This window comes from Macrobrachium nipponense, chromosome 35, assembly GCF_015104395.2.
Source record: "Macrobrachium nipponense isolate FS-2020 chromosome 35, ASM1510439v2, whole genome shotgun sequence".
Lineage (NCBI taxonomy): Eukaryota > Metazoa > Arthropoda > Malacostraca > Decapoda > Palaemonidae > Macrobrachium > Macrobrachium nipponense.
The window spans coordinates 35,590,703-35,613,523 of record NC_061096.1 but is presented as its reverse complement, the minus strand read 5'-3'; the positions used below and the strand labels follow the sequence as shown (position 1 = coordinate 35,613,523).

The following is a 22,821-nucleotide window of genomic DNA, read 5'->3' as shown; positions in this document are numbered from 1 at the left end:
TTCATATTAGGCGTTTCATAGAGTTTTATATATGAAAATGTGCGCAATTTCATGTAGAATACAACTAACTAAAAATAATTGAAGGTTGTAGCTTTTTTCATTTTTGAAATATTTGCATATAAAAAAAAAAAATTCAACATTCGGTCAACTTTAACTCGTCCAAAATGGTTGAAAACTCCAATTGTAAGCTAAAACTCTTACAGTATAGTAATATTCAATCATTTATCTTAATTTTGAAACATATTGGAAGTCTCTAGAACAATATTTCAATTTATGGTGAATTTTTGAAAAAGAAAAGTGTTTTACGTCCGCACGTTACGAATTCATGCATCATTTTGTGATAATATTTTCTCTGTTTTGCTTCGATCGTTTTACAATGTGTTATATACCAAAATGATCGCAATTTGGTGTGCAATACAACGAAATAAAATTAACTTGTTAGCTTTAACCGTTTTGCTCACAGCACAATTTGAATACAATTATATATGAAATTTTTTTTTTGCACTATCATATATCGCATTATTTATATATGATAATATTTTTTTTCATTTCTGATGGTTGCATACTAAACTTCAGGCAAAGACAAAAAAAAAGGAGCCAAAAATGAACTCTTAATCTTGAAAAGTAAGTGCGCTGTGATTTTTTGAAAAAAATATTTTTTCCGCTTCGGCGCTCACTCCGAGACCCCCCGGTATACGGGAGACGATTATCATTATACCCCTTTGGCGTTAAAGGGTTAAAACAAGTTAACCTAGACAAAAAAAATTCTTACCTCATGTTCAGCAATGACGGATTTCAAGTTGTCGACTGCTGCCAAAATGGAAGTTGCTCTTTCCTTCGTCTTTACCTTAAGGACAGGCTTTTTAGTTTCAAGAAAATAGGTATTCCTCTTCGACTTCTAGGCAGATGCATACATGATGCGGATGATCAGAATACACTTTGCAGATCTGAATAATACGTATGGCGATGATGACAATACCGATCATTCATACAAACTGCACTATGACGTCACAAATGCATGAGACAGAGTCTTCCGTCTTATTTAATGGCTGAGCAGAAGCCTTCAGAATATGATTTGAATAATACCTATGACAGTGATGATGATACCAGTCATTCAAAATACACTTCGCAGATCTGAATAATACATATGGTGATGATGATACCGATCATTCATACACATTGCGCATGACGTCACAAATGTGTGAAGCTGAGCCTTCCGTCTTAGCTGATGGCTAAGCAGGAAATCTTTCTCTTGCATCCCCCCCACCCCTTCTCTCAGATACCAGCAAACCCCCCCCCCCCCCCCCACAAAATACTTGAAAAGACCAGCAAACACCCCATCCCCCCACAAAATACTTGAAAAGACAAAAGATTTTATATGTTTTGCGGTGCATGACTTGCAACCACATAAAAGGGGAATCGCACAATCCAATCATGCATATTTCGGGACTGGACTGTACTTGAAAAAATTTCATTATGGCAATTCTCCAAATAATGAGTTGGATTGTCGGCAAAGACTTACTAATCCTTAAGGTACAAATACACAGCTCACCTGTTAGACACTGAAAATCATCTTCCTTCAAAAAGGGTATGCCTGGGAAACATTTCATGGTGAACAAAATGGTAGTAAAGTCATAGACTCATAAAAATGTTTACTTTGGTAGTCTTTATTTTCATATTTCCCAAGTTACTTCATAGTACTGTGTATGCAAGTATGTCATTACCAAAGTTATGGAAGGTTACAGCAGTTTATTACTGGTTGAGTTAGGTACATCATAAACTGAAAAACAGCAATATGCCGGAGTCTGGGATCCCTGCACATAAAAAGGGACAACCAAACTAGCTACCATAACTTTTAGAATTAACATCACTTAAATAGTTGAGACAATTTTCTCTATACACAGTAGACATAGAACACTTACTTAGAACGAACTTTCTCTAGTTCATCATGTTGCTGGAAATTTTTGTCTTGCAAACTTTTTAACTTCTGACGCAGTGTTAATATGGTCGCTTCACGGTCATTGTAATCTCTGATTTCCTGAAATACAAGACAATATTAACTCAATACATGGCTACTCAATTAATGATTTGCAATGAACATCTGAAGAAACAAAAATTACACATTTTTTTCAATCAATTTGTATTTTTCATAACAAACAAGCTGAGGTCTTAACATTAGGATAAAATTTCTAGCGCCAGCTAGAAATCCAGTAAAATTAGTTAAAAATTATGTATGCAAGGAACTATTGGCATCTGTACTTGGTCACGAGCTGTAATGAACTCTGACAATGCCTTGGGCATCCCGTGACCGCTTCAGTTACTCTTCCAACCCATGGAAAAACTAACCTGTTCATCTGCTGTATTAAGACAGTCTCGTCTTGCTTTCAAGTCACAAAGCTGATTGTCAGTTTCTTCATCTGTCATTTGAGAGAATTCTCCTATTAGCTGGAACAAATACCAATTCATTAAATGAGAAGAGTAAAATATGAAAATCTTGAAATATATAAATGTTAATATTTTAATAGCTAATTTAACAATTTTATATATATATATATATATATATATATATATTAATATGATATATCTTATTAGTATATATATATATAATATATATATATATATATATATTATATATATATATAATATAATCAGATATATAATATATAGAGATATAGATATATAGATATATACGAGAGAGATATATATATATAATAATATATATATATATATAAACATATTAATGTTTTGTATGAATAATTAAGTTAACAAACATTTCCCCGTAAAAAAACCCTCAGATATTTCTAAATGATACTGGTGGGAAGCTAGTCGAGTTGATGAATAATCGGTGTGCTCTCTCTCAAGGCAATGTAAGATATATTTGAAATGATATTATACTATAAAATGTTTTGGATAATACAGCATATTGTACTTATGATATTGTTATTATCTATCAAACTCATTTGATAGATGTATTTGAAATTCTATTAGTAGTGTAAAGTTTTTATGATAAAGCAAGTTGTACAATGTTTAAAAGTATTGCTAATTATTTTCATTTTATTTTTCAATCTGCTGTTACTGGAAAATGAAAATAATTAGTGAATATTTTAAATACTTTACAATATACTCATCATCTAAAAGCTTTATTATTATTATTATTATTATTATTATTATTATTATTAATAGGGCTTAGTTTTTCCAGACCTCTGAGTCTTAACCAGACTCTTCTCAGGCTGGTTCTCAGGGATTAATCCTGAGAGAGAGAGAGAGAGAGATTAGACTTTATTTATGAAACCTGTCTTATTTAAAAATTTTATGATGTTAATTGAAAAATCTTTGCTTTCAGCAAGAATACTTTTCATTTTTTGATTCCATAGATAAATTGTTCTCTGTTGGGTCCAATTTAGGCATTCAACAAGTAATTGTTGCACATCTATTACACTTCATTTGGTCAGCATGTGGTGTTGACATCAAGTGACCATGCGAGAATCTTGTGTGTTCCTATACGGAGCCTTGTTAGGACTACCTCTTTTGATCTTTCTTTTTGTGAAGGTGTCCTCCATGCACACACTTCAGTTTTTATATTTTTAAGTTTATTTGTGGTTGGCACTAAGGCCCATTCTCTTTTCCAATCTTGGTATATCAATGGTTTGATAGATGTTATCCAGTCTGACACTGGGGCATGTGTAATTGTTGGAGGGATAGTGCAGGCTAATTTGGCAGCTGAGCCTGCATTTTCATTCCCTTTTATTTCCATGTGTGCTGGAATCCAACATATTTCTATTGATAATCCTGATTGGATGAATTGATGAATTTATATTTGTATTTCTGCACTATTTGGTTTACTGATTTATACTGTCTTATAGCATCTATAGCACTATGTGAGTCACTGAAAATAGTAGAGACACTTGCTTTTTCCTCAGATATATAAAGAGCCATTTGTATGGTCGTGACTTCGGTTATAAATATTGATGACACATTAAAGGTAGGATTCTTTTGATTAACATATTTTTCGAATATGCAGATGCTCCTACTCCAACATTATTTTTGGAGCCGTCTGTATATATCATGAATTTGTCTCCTTTTCTTCTAAAGTGCTCCAAAGCATGTTGGCGGTACATTTCTGTACTTGTCATTTGTTTTTTAAGTAGGTAAGACAGGGAGGTAGATATCTTTATTCGTTTTAGCATCGATGGTGGTGACCATTCTATAGGTGGCTGAAAAATTGGGAAAGAGCTAGTACAATGAACTTCTGCTTCTGGATTATAATTTTGAAAGCAGTCAGCTGCAGATGATCCTGCTTGTAGTGAAAGACCTCTTCGTATTGTTATTAAATTACGGTGATGTTTCAAGGGCAATACACCTGCCTCTACCAGAAGCAAGCTTGTTGGGGACGATCAGAATGCTCCTGTTCACAATCGCATGCCTTCATGGTGCACTGCATCGAGAGTTTTTAATGCAGATTCTGTGGCGGATGAATATATTGGACAGCAGTAATCTATTATGGGCAAGACTGTTGCCTTATATATCATTAAGAAAATGTCTCTCTTTCGTCCCCAATTAGTGTGTGATAACTTTTTCAATATGGCAAGGACTTTGATGCCCTTAGCTTTAATGTATTTGATATGCCCTTTCCAATTTAAATGTTGATCAAATATCACTCCTAGATATTTGATTTTTGTACAAAATTGTATTTCAGTGCTATAAAGGTGAAGTTTGATTGTTTGGTTCTTCAGCCATCTTTTGTCTTTGTAGAAGATGATTGCTTTTGTTTTATCAGTTGAAAATTTAAATCCAACTGAATTTGTCCAGCTACATATATTTGAAATGACAGTATTGAGAACTCTCTGAGCATGTCTCAAATTGCTACTCGTATAGTAAATAAGTCATCAACATATCAACTGTTTTTTGCACCACTTGGTAAATTTATAGTAATGTCATTAATTACTGAAGCAAACATTGTACAGCTCAAGACACTACCTTGAGGGATTCCTTCTTCCAGTTTATGGGTTACTGAGTAGGAATTTTCTACTCTTACTTGAAAAGTTCTGTTTGTTAAAAAGTTCTTAATAAATATTGGTAAGTTGCCTCTTGGTCCCTGGGAGTGGAGTTTTTACATGATGTAATGTTTCCATGTTGTGTCGTATGCTTTTTCTATATAAAAAAATATTGCTACTGTTAACCCTTTAACGCCGAAGGGGTATAATAAAAATTGTCTCCCGTATGCCGAGGGGGTCTCGGAGTGAGCGCCGAAGCGGAAAAAATATTTTTTTCAAAAAATCATAGCACGCTTAGTTTTCAAGATTAAGAGTTCATTTATGGCTCCTTTTTTTGTCATTGCCTGAAGTTTAGTATGCAACCATCAGAAATGAAAAAAATATCATTATATATAAATAATGCGATATATGATAGCACAAAAACAAAATTTCATGTAATTGTATTCAAATTGCGCTGTGAGCAAAACGGTTAAGGCTAATGAGTTAATTTTTTTTCGTTGTATTGTACACTAAATTGCGATCATTTTGGTATATAACACATTGTAAAACGATCAAAGCAACACAGAAAATATTATCACAAAATGATGCATGAATTCGTAAGGCGCGGATGTAAATTTTTTTTTTTTTTTTCAAAAATTCACCATAAATCAAAATATTGTTCTAGAGACTTCTAATATGTTTTAAAATGATATACTGTAAGAGTTTTAGCTAACATTTGCAGTTTTTGACCATTTTGGACAAGTTAAATTTGACCGAATGTCGAATTTTTTTATATATTTTTTTATATGCAAATATTTCAAAAATGAGAAAAGCTACAACCTTCAATTAGTTTTAGTTGTATTCGCATGAAATTACACACATTTTCATATATAAAACTCTATGAAACGCCTAATATAAAATGGAGCAAATATTACGAGAATGCGATGTACGCATTTTGGATATTTGCGGCGGAGAATTCGCGAGCGGAGGGAAGGAAAGTTTTTTTTTTTTTTAAATTCACTATAAATCTAAATATTGTGCTAGAGACTTCAAATTTGTTTCAAAATGAAGATAAATGACTGAATATTACTAGACTGTAAGTTTCAGCTTACAATTGCGTTTTTTTACCATTTCGGTAGAGTCATAGTTGACCAAATGTGGTTTTTTTTCTATTTATTGTGATTTATATGCAAATATTTCGAAAATGAGAAAAGCTACAACCTTCAATTATTTTTGGTTATATTCTACATGAAATTGTGAACATTTTCATATATAAAACTTTATGTAATGGCTAATTTAAAATGGTGCAAACATTACGACAATCGGACAAAAATATTTCTGATTTTTTTCAGAAGAGTTACCACGCAGACGTAAGGAAAATGTTTTTTTTTTTTTCATAAATTCACCATAAATTGAAATATTGTGCTAGAGACTTACAATTTGTTGCAAAATGAAAGTAAATGATTGAATATTACTAGAATATAAGAGTTTTAGCTTACAATGGCATTTTTGGACCATTTCGGTAGAGTCAAAGTTGACCGAAGGTTGAAAATTTGTCACTTATCATATTTTATATGAAAATATTTCAAAACTGATAAAAGCTACAACCATGGGTTGTTTTTAATTGTATTGTGCATGAAATTGTGCACATTTCCATATATAAAACTTTATGTAACGGCTAATTTAAAATGGTGCAAACATTACCACAATAGCATGTATGATTTTTTTCGGAAGAGTTACCGCACGGACGTAAGGAAAAAGTTTTTTTCATAAATTCACCATAAATCGAAATATTGTGCTAGAGACCTCCAATTTGTTGCAAAATGAAGGTAAATGATTGAATATTACTAGAATATAAGAGTTCTAGCTTACAATTGCGTTTTTCGACCATTTCGGTAGCGTCAACGTTGACCAAAGGTTGAAATTTTGGCACTTATCGTTATTTATATAAAAATGTTTCAAAACTGATAAAAGCTACAATCATGAGTATTTTTTTGTTGTATTCTACATGAAATTGCACACATTTTCATATATAATACTCATGTAACGGCTAATTTAAAATGGTGCAAAAATTATGTCAATGTGACAAAATAATTTCTGAGATGTGTCACTGCTGTGTAACGATTGTAAACAAAACAACGCCTTGATCTGTGAGCTCCCAGCATCTCCCAAGGCGCGTGATTCAAAAGTTTTCACCTGGTAGGCCTATAAGTATTTTTCCGCGAATTTTTAAAAAAACTTTTTTATCGACGTACCATACGTCCAATCAGCACCCAACAGACAATTTATGTCGACGTTTAATACGTCAAATCGGCGTTAAAGGGTTAATTATTTGGTTCAAAGCCTTTTTTGATATGATCCTCTAAATGTGTTAAAGGTTGATCTGCCAGCAATTGAACCTGATTGTGTTGGTGTTAAAATGGATTCTTTGGTTATTACATACGTTAACTGTGCATTAACCATTTTTTCGAAGATTTTGCATAAGCAGCTTGTTAGGGATATCAGCCTATAATTGGATGGATTACTTACATCCTTTCCTGGTTTATTTATTGGAATTATTATGGCATGTTTCCATTTATCAGCAAAGACACGTTTTAGCCAGATACTATTATAAAATTTTAATATGATTTAGCTATAGGAGCTAATTTTTCCATCATTTCAAATGATACTTTATCATATCATGGTGCGGAGGGATGACATGAGTTGATGACATTATCTAGTTCATCCATGTTGAAAATATAATTATATTCCAGGTCTTCAAGAGTTTCAAAATTGAGTATTATATTTTCTTTTTGTTTTCGGATATTTTGAAAATGTATATCTAGGCTAGAGTAAGCACCGATGTTTTCAAAATGCTTTCCAATTATATTTGATATTTCATAAGTATCTTGGTATATTTTTCCATCTAAATGTATTGTACTTCTTGGAGGTCTTATTTGTTTTCCATTGATTTTCTTTATCTTTTGCCAGATATCCCCTGTGGATTGTTTGAATATATGTTTGAGACATATTCTTTCGATGATGCGACTTTTTCAGCTATTACTGTTTTTCTAAATTTGGCTGTATATTTGTTATATAGTGGTTTAATGTGGTTAATTGTTATGCTTGTTATAGCTATTTTGTTTAATATGTCTATATTATAGGGCATTTTGTTGAGTGATCTAAGGCAAGTTTTGAGTCTGTTAAGATTGCGACCCAATATATGTTTTATTTTACTTAAGGTTGTTAAGGTTGGATTCCACCTTGGAACAGGGGATTTTGTGGAATGTGATTTAGTTTTTGGAATGCTTTTATCTGCAGCATTTATTATGAAGTTTGAGAAGGATTCACAATAGTATTATGATCTTCGTTATGTGGGAATGGTGGTATGTTTTGAGTGTATAGGAAATATTTATTCCAATTAGCTTTTTGGATATTATATCCGGAGTGAGATAGGCCCTTAGAAGTTCCCGAAGGAGACTTCTTCGGGGGGGGAGGAGGCAGCTCCTCCTTCCTCGGCCGTGAAGCCTTGGAAGTTGAAGGGGAAGAGGCGGCAGCAGACGACGACGACGATGAAGACGAAGACGACACCTTCCCCCTCTTCCTCTTCTTCTTCGTCAGCTTCCTCAGGACAGTCGTCAAGTCCTCCATCCTGGACGGAGCCGGGGCAATTGCTGAAGCAACATGGCCCGGCTGCACCTGTCCGGAAGGACCTGCGACTGGAGCAGCAAGACCACGGGCAGGAACGACATCGGCAGGGGCTGGTCCAGGTACGGTAGGTACATCAGGTACAGCAGGCACGGCAGGAATGGCAGGTACAGCAGGAGGCAGGGCAGCGGCCAGTGACATCCTGGGTACTGGTGGCAGGTCCAGGGGCGAGCTCTTGGGGTACCGGAAGTTGGGGGCTGAGGTGAGAGCGGCGCATCCGGGCGGCGGTGTTACGACCCTCCTCGGAATGCCAGGAAGCGGTGCCTGAACCACAGCTGAAGGGGTTACCATTGTTATATGCTGCGTATAAACAAGGTGAGGAGGGGCGGCATACCCTGGGTTCGAGATGGTGGTGGTGGTGGTGGTTACCAGACCATGCGTAACTGGAGGAGAGCCACTCGCCAGGTGATGTAAAAGCCCCCGAATACTCGCTGTCCCCTGGAGACCCAGCGAGCACCACACCTGGCCGAGGTCGTCACCTGCGGCAGGCGAACCTGAGGAGGCAAAGGTCGGGTTAGTAGGAGGGGTTCCCCCTCACCTGGGGGGAGACAAGTCCCACCCTGAGCGAACGGAAGACCCCGAGTACAACTGAATGTTGGGGTACCTTGTGCCCCTCCTCCACGCTTGATGATCGGGCGAAGACAAGGAGCGAGAAATAACCCCCGAAGGGGAAGGAGCCATACGCGGGAGCTGAGACGGAGGGAGAATAGAAGACGACGTGTCTGTGACCAGGGAAGTAGCTGGAGAACTTTCTGATAACTCCCTGGCAGGCTTACGTTGCTTCCTCCTCCCCTTATATCGCGCCCACTGCTCCTCCGACCACAAAATACAAATATCACAGGGCTCGGAGCGAGAGCATCCATGCCCCCGACACCGAGCACACAATTCATGAGGGTCAACCTCCATAAAGGAGCGGATGGCCCGACACTTACGGCCCTCCACACCAGGGCAGAGTCTGTGGCAGGAGGGGGGGAAACTCTCCAGCTCACAATCCATAATAAAGAAAACAAAATACAAAGCACAAGTACTTACAGTATTTTACACAATCACACTAGAAAAGCAAACTAAGATTTGAAGAAACAAAGCATACGACGAAAGGCGGGCTGAGAGAAGTGGAGAACACGTCTGTCAACCAGCGCGGCCGAAAGCAAAGTGGATTCTTCTCCTCCCAGTTGTGCGGTGCGCTGACTGTCGGACAAGCAGTTAACTACCGTACTCCCTTGTTCAAAGTTTACAACCGGTTCCAGCTGCCACAAGTTACATTCCTATTGTTAAAGGACCGATGGTTTGTATTACGTACCGGAACAAATTCAGATTTTTCGTTACATTTGTGAAAGAGTGGCTTTTAAATGGATTACTGATTCCTCTTACTTTTAGCTCGAGTCTAGCTTCTTTGACTCACATTCTTGTTCTATTCGTCAACAACTGGAGCTCTGTGTTGTATTGATAAAAGGAGCATTCCTTAGATTTTGCATGATGGGATTGTCCACAGTTAATACATTTTGGAGATTTACATTTCCAATTAGAAGTATGGGTGTCTGATACACACACTGCACATACTGCGTTATTATGGCATTTTTTGTATGTGTGCCCATACTTTGAACATTGAGTATGCTGAAGTGGCTTTGGTATAAATGGATGCACTTCTCTATTTTGTCTAAGAATTTTTATTTTGAGTGGGAGATCTTGGCCAGTAAATTTTATTTTTGCAATATTATTTTGTTTATTTTATCTTTCCTACTTGGAATTCAATAGATTTCTAAATCGTGTATATTATTGTATCTGAACTTAAGGGAGTCAAGAATCAATTGTTTTGAGGGTAGTCCTTCTTCTTCAATGTTGGGTAAAATAACTGTGCCCTGTATATAATTTAATGTTTCATGACTTATTGTTATTTTAGTGCCATTTATTTCTATTTAAAAAGGGGGTGGACTGTTTTTTCATGGTTACCTGAAGTAACCATTCCTTTTCTTTAATATATCAGCATTCCACTTCTTGTGTTGGACATATATTCAATAATTTGTTTTCTAGTATTGCTGTTGATATTTTATTTTCAGCTTCAAGTACTAGAAATCTTGACCAGTTATCTGGTCCAAAAAGATAATCAAAATGCACCAGTGTTGGATTAAGGCAATAATTTCTATTTCTCTTTGGACCTTGCCTTATGTGGGTTATCTGAGTATCAGATTTGTTTCCTCTTTGGTATGTATGGTTCCATTATTATGTTTGTATCTTGATTGATTTTTTATTTTTTTTTATAATTTCTATGGGCCCTGCTGGGAGTTTAGGATCATATAATTTATTTGGAACTGAATGTTCCTTTGCTACATTATTATTTTGAACTGACTGAGGGAGATTCAGGGATAAATTTTCAGTGGTCATCAACTGTGCCGAATTTTGTCCATCAAGGGGCCCAGGGGTACTAATAACTTTCTTCATATTCATCATAAAAAGAAAAGGGAGAGAGAGAGAAAAAAAAATGATACATTTTGCAAAGATATTATTGGCTTTTTGTGAAGTTAAATCTTCCGACAATGGCACAAGTGAGAAATGACTCGCAAATGTCCGCATCCCTACCCTACCCTACCCCAAAAAGGGGGTGGCATAACATGACTAGTATGGCCCAAGTGTAAGCAATACCCACTTGGTAGGACTAAGAGTATTACGAAATACAATTATCCACATCCTAACCACGTCATGGTCAAACCGGACAGAATGCCGAGAGTTCCATCCCTAGAACCAGGCCCCCCTGGAATCCGTGGTTCAGCTTCATAGAATAGTTCCGCCTGGAAAACCAGGTCCGAACATGTCGGGTAGATGATGGATCTACCACATTTCCCACTATTTAGCTTTGGATTTAACTTTAATCCAAGTTATATGTTTTCTTATTTATAAGATATTGAAAATTTTGACAAAAGTGGAAAAATCCACAAATTTTATTCCAAAATATATAATGTCATATGGGACTCTTGGGTATGAACCTGGGAAGAAATTCCTGAGGTTTGAGAGCCCCCTCACCATGTCAAGGTGGTCCCATAATGTGGGGGATCAAAAACCTTTACAGCAATATAATTTCAAATACATTATATGCTTCCCTTAGCGAGAGAGAGAATCAAACACCTATTATGCTCGGTATGGAGCTTAATACATAACTACATTATAGTATGTTGTAAATAATTTGTCATAAAAATCTGTATTTAGTCACAAACATATGAAAAAAAAAGCAAATTAGTAATAATTTTAGAGCTATGGTCCACAGAAAAAATCTGCAAATTAGTGAGTTCCCCATGCAAAAATGAATGTAATGTGTTCCACAAAAATCTGTGACAAAGTGTACTGCAAAAAAGTGAAACGTGTAAAACTCGAGGGCCTCTGTATCGTTCTCATACTCGCTCCAGCAGATGCAGGAGGAAAGCTAATTCCATATTTCTTTCTCCTGCTCAGTCTTGTGAGAGGGCGTGGGAGAGCACCCCTCTCCACCTCACTCCAAAAAATAGTTGCATGGGAGTAAGGGTAGGAACCACATGAGAATTTCCAGTCTACCTCACACTGGAAACTCTATTTTCACAGAATAAATGAATTCTGGTTTTGTTTCATTGTCTTGCCTAGCTCTTTCCTGATAAGTGTGGTACTCATTTTATAATTTGTTATCATTAAAATGACAAATAAATGACAACTGGAGAACACACAAAAGCTCAGAATGGTTCTAAAGGCCGGGAATATCCTTCATTCTTAACTCAACCACAGACAAAATTATTTTGTTACCCACCATAATTGATCCAAGTGTAAACAGGTCAATAATCATACATGCTGATTACTCTCTCTCTCTCTCACAGACACAATCGGACACATACTATCAATTCCTTTGATTATTCTTGTAAAATGAAAATAAAATTTTGTTATCAATATTTGCCTACTGCAAACATTTTGTGTTAGTGTTTCTGCATATAACGTAAGATATGCAGCTAAATAAAAGATTTAATTTTGTATATGTATATTCGTTATACAATCTGTGCGCATGTATCACGTGGTACGTCACGTGACATGCCATGACGTCATCACAAGGAATGTAGGCCGTGAATGATTGGACCTGCGGCAGTCTTCTAGGAACAGCGAGTTAGTAACATTGAGTTGGATAGATTTTTGCGTTTATCACTGGTAGCAGAGCGTGGTTGGAGAGATCATAATGGCGTCAAGCAAGTGGCCACCTAAGTTCAGTGATGAAAGCGCATATGAAAGCTGGAAGAAGGACATAGACATATGGTGTGAACTGACCGAACTGCCGAAGAGCAAACAAGCACTAGCTATACACCTGTCCTTGGAAGGGCGCGCCAGAGTGGCAACCTCGGAACTGGAGACAAGCGATCTAATAAAAGAAATGACAGCCCTGAATGGCATGGCCCGGGTATCGTTATTGGCAAGGATGGGAAGCAAGTTTTTGTGCGACACGGTGGTGTTTACGTAAGAGTACACGAGTGTAGGTTAGCGCATCCTCCCGCTAACAGCCCAATAGTGAAAGATATGTGTAGCGTTGCTCCAGAGACAGTGCAAGAGGAAAGAAAACAAGCGTCGCTTTGTTACAACCATGAGTTGTGTGAGGAAGACTCTGAGATGAAGAGTCTGTGAATAAGTCCGCAGAAGTGGAGATCGAAGAGGTGGATGCATCTGAATATGCAGAGTGAAAATATAGAAATAGCGACAGAAGCAGCATCAAAGGATACATCAAGGCTTTCAGTTGGTGAAAGGGTAAGAGGTATACACGTTGAAAGTGGTGAATTCAGGTCGGGTAAAATTGTCAGTCGAGCCGGTAAAGCTACTGGAAAATACAAGAACTGTTATAATTTAAAGTGGGACTATGATGGAAGTATCTCTTGGGCAGATTTGAGTAAAGATTTTAGTGATTTAGAGATTGTTGATGACAACACTGAGATGATGGTTCTATTTAATTCGGATCAAGTCTTAAGTGCCAAGGAAACAGAAATTCAGAACTGAAGTATAATGATGTCTATGAAGAGGTGAATGATGTTGGACAAGATGCACTATCAGTTCGATGGGTTATTACTGAAAAATTAAAAGGGGGAAAACCAGTGGTGAAAGCTCGTTTAGTTGCAAGAGGTTTTGAAGAAGACAGCACAGATTTGAAAAAAGATTCTCCTACGTGCTCCAAGGAGGCGGTGCGTTTGGCTTTGTCACTGGCCGCTACACGTCACTGGGACTGCCACACAATGGATATAAAAGCAGCATACCTGCAGGGGGACAAGATTGAAAGAATTGTACACCTGCGTCCTCCACCAGAGTTTGATGAAGGTAAGCTGTGGAGGTTAAAGAAGACTGTTTACGGCTTGTGTGATGCCACTCGACAGTGGTATTTGAGTGTTAAAAATCTGCTGCTAAATCTGGGAGCTAAAGTGTGTACACTTGATCCGGCGCTGTTTTGGTTACGTGACGGCAAAGCTGAAGGAGTGGTGTGCATTCATGTCGATGATTTTTTGTGGGCAGGAACACCAGAGTTTAAGCGACAAGTGATTGATCACCATAGGGAGCTCAGAGACTAAGGCCTTCAAATACGTTGGAATAAATGTTGTATCAAACAAGAATGGCAGCATAGCTCTTGACCAGTTTCAGTATGCAATGACCTTGAAACCAATACCTGTGAGTAGACAACGGGCTGCGGTGAAGTCTGCAGAGCTGTCTGACTCGGAGAAATCAGAGTATAGAGCTATGATTGGACAGTTAAGCTGGATTGCTACTCACACCAGACCTGACATTTCATTTGACGTGTGTGAGTTAAGTGGGTTACGTTGCAATGCAACAGTGTCAGATTTAATGGGCGACTCAACAAAGTCATAGAGAGAGTAAAGACTGATAATGTTAAATTGTATATGCCAAGGATGAGGAATCTTGAAGAGTGTCACCTCGAGTGTTTTTCCGATGCCTCGTTGCCAACTTAAAAGGAAATGGATCACAAGGAGGATTCGTGATTTTCTTACGGGATAATGATATGGAGAGATGTCCAGTATTCTGGCAAACAAGAAAAATTAGAAGAGTGGTCAAGTCCACCCTATCAGCTGAAACAATGGCGCTTTTGGAATGTGCAGAGGCTGCAGTATACCTGGCTAGAATTCTGTGCGAAATTTCTGGATGTAGGAGCATGAAAATAAAATGTTTCGTTGACAATAAAAGCCTTGTTGACGCTCTTCATTCCTACAAGAATGTGGAAGATAAGAGATTGAGAATTGACATAGCTGTTTTGCGAGACATGCTAGAACGTGGTGAAATTACGGAAGTGGTCTGGGTAGATACATCACAGCAACTTGCTGATTGTCTGACAAAGAGAGGGGCGTCGACCGAGCAGCTACGTGCTGCGGTCAGCAGAGAATGAATGGAGACGACAGCAGTTAAAACTCTCCTTCCAAGACAAAGAAAGAAGGGGGAGAGTGTTAGTGTTTCTGCATATAACGTAAGATATGCAGCTAAATAAAAGATTTAATTTTGTATATGTATATTCGTTATACAATCTGTGCGCATGTATCACGTGGTACGTCACGTGACATGCCATGACGTCATCACAAGGAATGTAGGCCGTGAATGATTGGACCTGCGGCAGTCTTCTAGGAACAGCGAGTTAGTAACATTGAGTTGGATAGATTTTTGCGTTTATCATTTTGATTTCCTCAAAGGGTTCCTGTCTCTCTTCCCTCTATCCCCCAGTTGGTGGTGTGCCATTTTCATCAAACAGTTCATAAACCGTACAAGGAAACAAAATTTTTCTAAAATTTTAATTTATATAACGTACTGTTTTATTACTTTATACTCTTAATTTACCTTTTGAACACATTAATAATCAAACAAATGTGAAAAGGGGGACTTTTTGAGTTGGCTGGAACAAATTATCCTGATTTGCTTTATTCCTTAAGGGGATATATGTTTCATATTTCAAACAAATTGTATTTCGAACAGCCTTCTGGAACTGATTGATTTTGAAGTCTTGGGTACTACTCTACTGTAACCCTGTTTACTACCAATGTCAAGAATCTATCTACAAAACTGGAATATTCTATAAAACACGGATATATAATTATGAAAATTTATTCATAAGGCAACTGTACCTCACGTGATATTCCATCATAGGTCTTCACTTGCAATGCACTACACAACTGAGCCAAAAGATCCTTAGCTTCATTCCTCAACGTTAACCTTTCTTCTTCTTTAAGCAGCCTGTCTTGCTACAAAATAAAAAATAAAAGTTATTAGCATTACAATAAAAAAGTATAACACTTTAATTCTACTGGCATTTGTCACAGATGTGATTCATACTAATAAAATTAGGGCAAAGGCTCAAATTAAAATTTAAGCTTACTTCAATCAAACAAGTATGTACAATGCTATCAATGCACAATAAACCTTTTGAAATTAATGAGAGCAAATCAAACTCCACAACTTATCCTACCCAAGTATTAAAAAAAAAAAAATACAGAATTGAAAACATAATCATCATATTCCACTAACACAAATCTCTTAACCGAGTACCATACACTGACCATAAGCATAAATGATTAACCACCTTTCAATTTTACTTCGTTCAAAGATAATTTCAATTATTCTTGCATATCTAATGGGAATATTATAGACACAAGGCATTCATAATAATGGTCAGTCGATGCTGTTAAACACCTTTGCAACTCGTCATTTCTTAAACCAGCTTGTTCTTCTAAGCCATTTATAAAATTTTCTTTCTCCAGCCTATTAAGAATAATAGGTATAATGATTATTTTAATTTCAACCAATGTAGTGCATACCACTTTGTTATCACATCACATTAAGGTTACCTTTCTTTGACACCTCAGCTATGATTTCCAATTCCCAATTATCAGGATTTGATTCCAAATTCCATAGTCTGGAAAATAGCTTATTAGTATGAAGATGTCATTTCAGTTTTTGCTGAAATTATCTCTAAACTGATTATATTCTAACTTGGTGTTTTTCATCTGCTAAGTTTCTTTATCACTGATTCCAATTCACTCATAACCACAATTAGATCTTTATCAGCTTCTGATATATCAAAGATCCCCCCAATAACTCTTGTTCATGACCTCTCACAAACTTTGAAATTTCAGTTTACTCTGCATAAAGGGCTTTAAAGGCATAAAAAATTTACATACCTCCAGTGTTTTCAATTTTTCTCCTTTGTGATCAATTATATCCTCCATATTCTTTACATATAGTTCTATGGATTTCTTGTGACCTATTGTTTTATAATAATCTTCAAGAGTGTTATCAGTAACAAAATCTGCAGCCTCCTTCAAACAAGTTAGTCTTGATTTGAACATTTTCTGAAATAGACAAAATATCTTAGTCCAGACAAAAAATCTTAGTCCATTTAAAAAAAAATTAAAGGGTGAAAGGTGAGAATTACACAAACACTACATCAACAATAATACAAAATAGGCAAAAGGCTGCAAAGAAAAACAGGAAAAAACATAAATAGAACTAGTATTGATACAAACGGTAACATGGCCCAATTCTGTCTTTAAGTTACTTTCATACATGACCTAGAAGAGGTGTGTAGTCTATATAAAGCATCAGTTAGTGGGTCAGCCTTAAAAAACTATATATAAAATACTTGAAAAAAAAATTCATATTTACAATAGTATAACAATAATATTATATAAAAATAATAATGCTAAAAGCATCTAGGAAATAAGATACCCTAATCCAGACTGTAAGGAATGTATCTGGGGACATAAGGATTGAGTTTGGAATAGAAAAATGTGCCCTGGTCAACATATAAAAAGGCAAAGTGACAAGGACTGAAGGGATAAAGCTACCAGATGGGTATAGCATCAGACACATAGATGAGAGAGGACACAAAATACCTGGAATAGGAGAGAATATAAAACACCAACAGGTGAAGGTCAGGAAAGTACATGAGACTTAATTAAGGCAATATTCAAATCAAAACTCAATGCTGGAAATATCATGAAAGCCATAAACAAATGGGCAGTACCAGTAATCAGATACACCACAGGAGTAGTGGAGTGGACTAAGGCTGAACTCCGCAGCATACACCAGAAAACTAGGAAAACGCGACAAAACCCAAGAGCAAATACGGACAGACTATACATAACACAAAAGGAAGGAGGGAGAGGACTACTAAGCATAGAGGGACTGTGTCAACATGGAGAGCACAGCACTAGGGCAATATCTGAAATCCAGCGAAGACGAATGGCTAAGGAGTATATGGGGAGAAGGACTGATAAAAGTAAATGAAGACCCAGAAACATACAGATAGGAGAATGCCAAACAGAAGAGAGGAACGGACAGTACTTAAGACACTCTAAAGAACTGGCCAGCAAAGAAACATGGTAATGGCTACAGAAAGGAAAACTCAAGAAGGAAACAAAAGGAATGCTAACAGCAGCACAAGATCAGGCATAAGAACCAGATATATTCCAAGAACAATAACTGGAAATACCATCTCACCCATATGCAGGAGGAGCAATATGAAAAATGAGACCATAAACCACACAGCTAGGAAATATCCAGCACTTGCACAGAACCAGTACAAAAAGAAGCATGATTCAGTAGCAAAAACCCTTCTTTGGAGCCTGAGCAAGACACACCAGCTAGCTTGTAGTAATAAGTGGTACGAACATCAACCTGAGGGAGTAATAGAAAATGATCAAGCAAAGATCCTCTGGGACTACTGTATCAGAACAGATAGGGTGATACGTCCCAATAGACCAGATGTGATGTTGATTGACAAAACCAAGAAGAAAGTATCACTAACTGATGTTGCAATTCCTGTAACACTCCTGAAACACCAGAGTAGATAAGAAAGAAAGAGAAAAATGTGGCAAGTATAAAGACCTGAAAATAGAAAGAAGAAGGATTATGAGATATGCCAGTGTAAATTGTACCCATAATCATAGGAACACTAAGCATGATCCCAAGATCCCTGAAAAAGAACCTGGAAAAACCAGAAGCTGAAGTATCTCCAAGACTCATGCAGAAAAGTGTGTTACTAGAAACAGCACACAGCAAATAAGTGATGGATTCCTAGGGAGGCAGGATGCAACCTGGAATCCCACACTAAAAAAGACCCAGTCAAATAGGATGACTGTGATAGACCAAAATTAATAATAATAATACTGTAGCACCAATAATAATGTGAAATTTCTATTTTCTTCTTGCTGTATATATACATATTTTTACTACTGAACCATTCCTTGGATGACCTAGATATGTATGCTTTCCCTCTGTTCAGCCTCTTAACCAGGTGATTGCAAAATTCAAAACCTCCAGTCACACAAGGAAGATAATGGACCAGACCTCTTTGGTCACAGCAAGTTTGATTCATGAAATCTATTTATAACCGATAGTCCTTGGAGTCTTCCACGGGAGGAGACTACTTAAATGGCTTCAGTCTAAAATCAGAGGTCAAGACTTTCCATAGGCTACTGCTGCAGCCATCATCCAATCCTATTTAACCTCAACCATCAAAGTCAGTGTAATGAAATTGCTTTTATCTAGTTGTAGATAGTGAAATCTGCTCTAATTGGTTATCTCCATTATTTACCTAACAGCTGATTTCATCCTATTCACATCATCAATAAGGCATTGAGTGTTGGGGATAAAAGGTCACAGAGTAGTCCATTCTCAAGTCCTAGAGCTGCTAGATAAAGTGACTGCTACCTACCAGCGGAAGAAACTTATCCATTATCATGAAAACAGAAAAGCTTGCTTTAGAGAGTTACCAAAATGACATATCCTCTGCAGGAGCTGTCTTTTCAAGACCTTACTGTGAAGACAATGTTCCACTTTGGATATGTTTCCTCCATACATCAGTAAACAGAATGCTCTATCAAGTAGGTGACATGCTAGAGGGTGGATATCTATTTGACTGTTGTTTATTCCCACGTTTGTGTCAATGACCAAGAAAGCTGGTTTGCATGACACATTAGCACAGTTTGCAATTCCTACCTGAATGTCAGCAACAATTAACCCTTAAACGCCGAAGAGGTAAAAAAAAAATGTCTCCCGTGTGCCGGAGGTTTCAAGATTAAGAGTTCATTTTTGGCTCCTTTTTTTGTCATTGGCTGAAGTTTAGTATGCAACCATCAGAAATGAAAAAAAATTATCATTATCATATATAAATAATGCAATATATGATAGCGCAAAAACAAAATTTCATATATAATTGTATTCAAATCGCGCTGTGCGCAAAACGGTTAAAGGTAACAAGTTACTTTTTTTTCATTGTAATTTACACTAAATTGCAATCATTTTGTTATATAACACATTGTAAAATGATAAAAGCAACACAGAGAAAATATTATCACAAAATTGCATGAATTTATAACGCTCGGACCTAAACAAATATCTTTTTCACAAATTCACCATAAATCTAAATATTGTCCTAGAGACTTCCAATTTCTTTCAAAATGAAGAAAAATGATTGAATATTACAATACTGTAAGAATATTAGCTTACAAATGCAGTTTTCGACCATATCTGACGAGTTAAAGTTGACCGAATGTCAAATTTTTTTACATATTTTTTTTATATGCAATTATTTCGGAAATAAGAAAAGCTACAACCTTCAAATATTTTTCGTTTTATTCTACATGAAATTGCGCACATTTTCATATATAAAACTCTATGAAATGCCTAATATGAAACGGAGCAAATATTCCGAGAATGTGACGTACGCATTTCGGAGATTTGTGGCGGAGAATCCGCGCGCGGAGGGAAGGAAAGATTTTTTTTTAAATTCACCATAAATCTAAATATTGTGCTAGAGACTTCAAATTTGTTTCAAGATGAAGATAAATGACTGAATATTACTAGACTGTAAGAGTTTTAGCTTACAATTGCGTTTTTCGACCATTTCAGTAGAGTCAAAGTTGACCGAACGTGGTTTTTTTTCTATTTATCGTGATTTATATGCAAATATTTCAAAAATGAGAAAAGCTACAACCTTCAATTATTTTTATTTGTATTCTACATAAAATTGCGCACATTTTCATATATAAAACTTTATGTAACGACTAATTTAAAATGGTGCAAACATTACCACAATCGCACGTATGATTTTATCGGAAGAGTTACCGCGTGGACGTAAAGAAAATGTTATTTTTTTAATAAACTCACCATAAATCGAAATATTGTGCTAGAGACTTCTAATTTGTTGCAAAACTAAGGTAAATGCTTGAATATTACTAGAATTTATGCGTTTTAGCTTACAATTGCGTTTCTCGACCATTTCGGTAGAGTCAAAGTTGACCGAAGGTTGAAAATTTGTCACTTATCATATTTTATATGAAAATATTTCAAAATTGATAAAAGCTACAACCATGGGTTGTTTTTAGTTGTATTGTGCATGAAATTGCTCTCATTTTCATAAATAAAACTTTATGTAACGGCTAATTTAAAATGGTGCAAACATTACCACAATCGCATGTATGATTTTTTTTGGAAGAGTTACCGCGCGGACGTAAAGAAAATGTTATTTTTTTCATAAATTCACCATAAATCGAAATATTGTGCTAGAGACTTCCAATTAGTTGCAAAATTAAGGTAAATGATTGAATATTACTAAAATATAAGAGTTTTAGCTTACAATTGTGTTTTTCGACCATTTCGGTAGAGTCAAAGTTGACCGAAGGTTGAAATTTTGGCACTTATCGTTATTTATATAAAAATATCTCAACACTGGTAAAAGCAACAATCATGAGTATTTTTTTGTTGTATTCTACATAAAAATGCGCACATTTTCATATATAATACTCCATGTAACGGCTAATTTAAAATGGTACAAAAATTATGTCAAAGTGACGAAATAATTTCAGAGATGTGTCACAGATACTTTTTAGTGCGGCAAGAAAGAAATTCGCGCTTGCGCGCCTGCGTAACGATTGTAAACAAATCAACACCTTGATCCGTGAACTCCCAGTTTTCGGCTGGTACGCCTAAAAGTATTTTTCCGCGAATTTTTAAAAAACTTTTGTATGTCAACGTAAAATACGTTCAGTTGGCACCCGAGAGACAAAAAATGTTGACGTAAAATACGTCCAGTCGGCGTTTAAGGGTTAATGGATCAAAACTTCCACCCTGTCCGGGCTATTTGGCATTACTTGATGAGGATGCAACATCTTGAAAAAGTTATAATCTAATACTCCTGAGCACAGGCTGGTAGAGAGAACAGATTTCCAATAACAGTATTCTATCAAGTTAGGAAAGCCATCCTTTGTACCTATGTTGATGTATCAAAAGATGAAGATGAAGCTGGTCAGGTGAGTGCACTCCTGAAATCCAAGTCCATTCTACAGCTTTAACTTAAAAGTAATGTTCATATTTCTGCTAATTTTAATGTATGAATTTGGTGATGTCATTCTACATCTATAAACTTTTACTTTAGGTCTGCATAAAGAGAAACATTAGTATTCAGGGCAACTAGCTGCAGCAGGTCAAGTTGTATCAGCATTGGGAGAAGCAGTGCAACCTTCAATTTCTTTCTCTTTTTGATCCATCTTTCCTTCTCAAGTATCTAAAAGAGATGGAGCCTTTCAAAGGTTTTATGCATGATTCACTTGAACACTTAGTTGATGTCTGCTTTTTCACCACTTAACAATATGTACATCATATTCTTGTACACAATAAAGAGACTTCCAACTTCTACACCTCCCTCATGCATTGTGATTCAAGCCACGATATAACTGATGGGGACATGATGCAACAAATGAGTTATTACAACTTTAAAATTTACTTTCATACTAATCAATCAGTAATGTATAGAGGTCTGCTTCCAATTTCCATATATTTTCCTGTTTCGCATCCTGTATATACTATCACATGGGCAGGTTGCATCTAACGACAGGTCCACAGGATGTATGTATGAATGAATATTCTTCTGTCTGGGTGACTGGGGTCAGTGTCTCTATGGTCACCTCTAAACCAAGAAGGAGAGCACAATATGGTCATGGGTTTTTGGGATGAAACTAATTATATTTCAAAGGTAATTTGTTTTGCTAATTTCTATGAAAGTAATAATATATTTTAAGATGAAAATCTTTGATTAGGTTTACTTTGATATCAAAGATACTGTATCACCATACCTTTCCCTCATATTTATTGTGACAACGGTGCCCTGAATAAAATC

The 22,821-nt window shown here is 36.3% G+C and overlaps 1 protein-coding gene across 1 annotated transcript in view; it reads right to left on the bottom strand.

The window, feature by feature from the left end:
* The window catches only part of LOC135208610 (structural maintenance of chromosomes protein 5-like), a 357,310-nt gene that overhangs the window by 35,333 nt on the left and 299,156 nt on the right, over positions 1-22,821 (bottom strand). Inside the window, exons 17-20 of the mRNA XM_064240976.1 lie at positions 16,823-16,993; positions 15,770-15,886; positions 2,347-2,445; positions 1,923-2,038 (exon numbers count right to left, since the gene is read on the bottom strand). Coding sequence (XP_064097046.1) covers positions 1,923-2,038; positions 2,347-2,445; positions 15,770-15,886; positions 16,823-16,993 — 503 coding nt within the window. The remainder of the gene's footprint in view (positions 1-1,922; positions 2,039-2,346; positions 2,446-15,769; positions 15,887-16,822; positions 16,994-22,821) is intronic.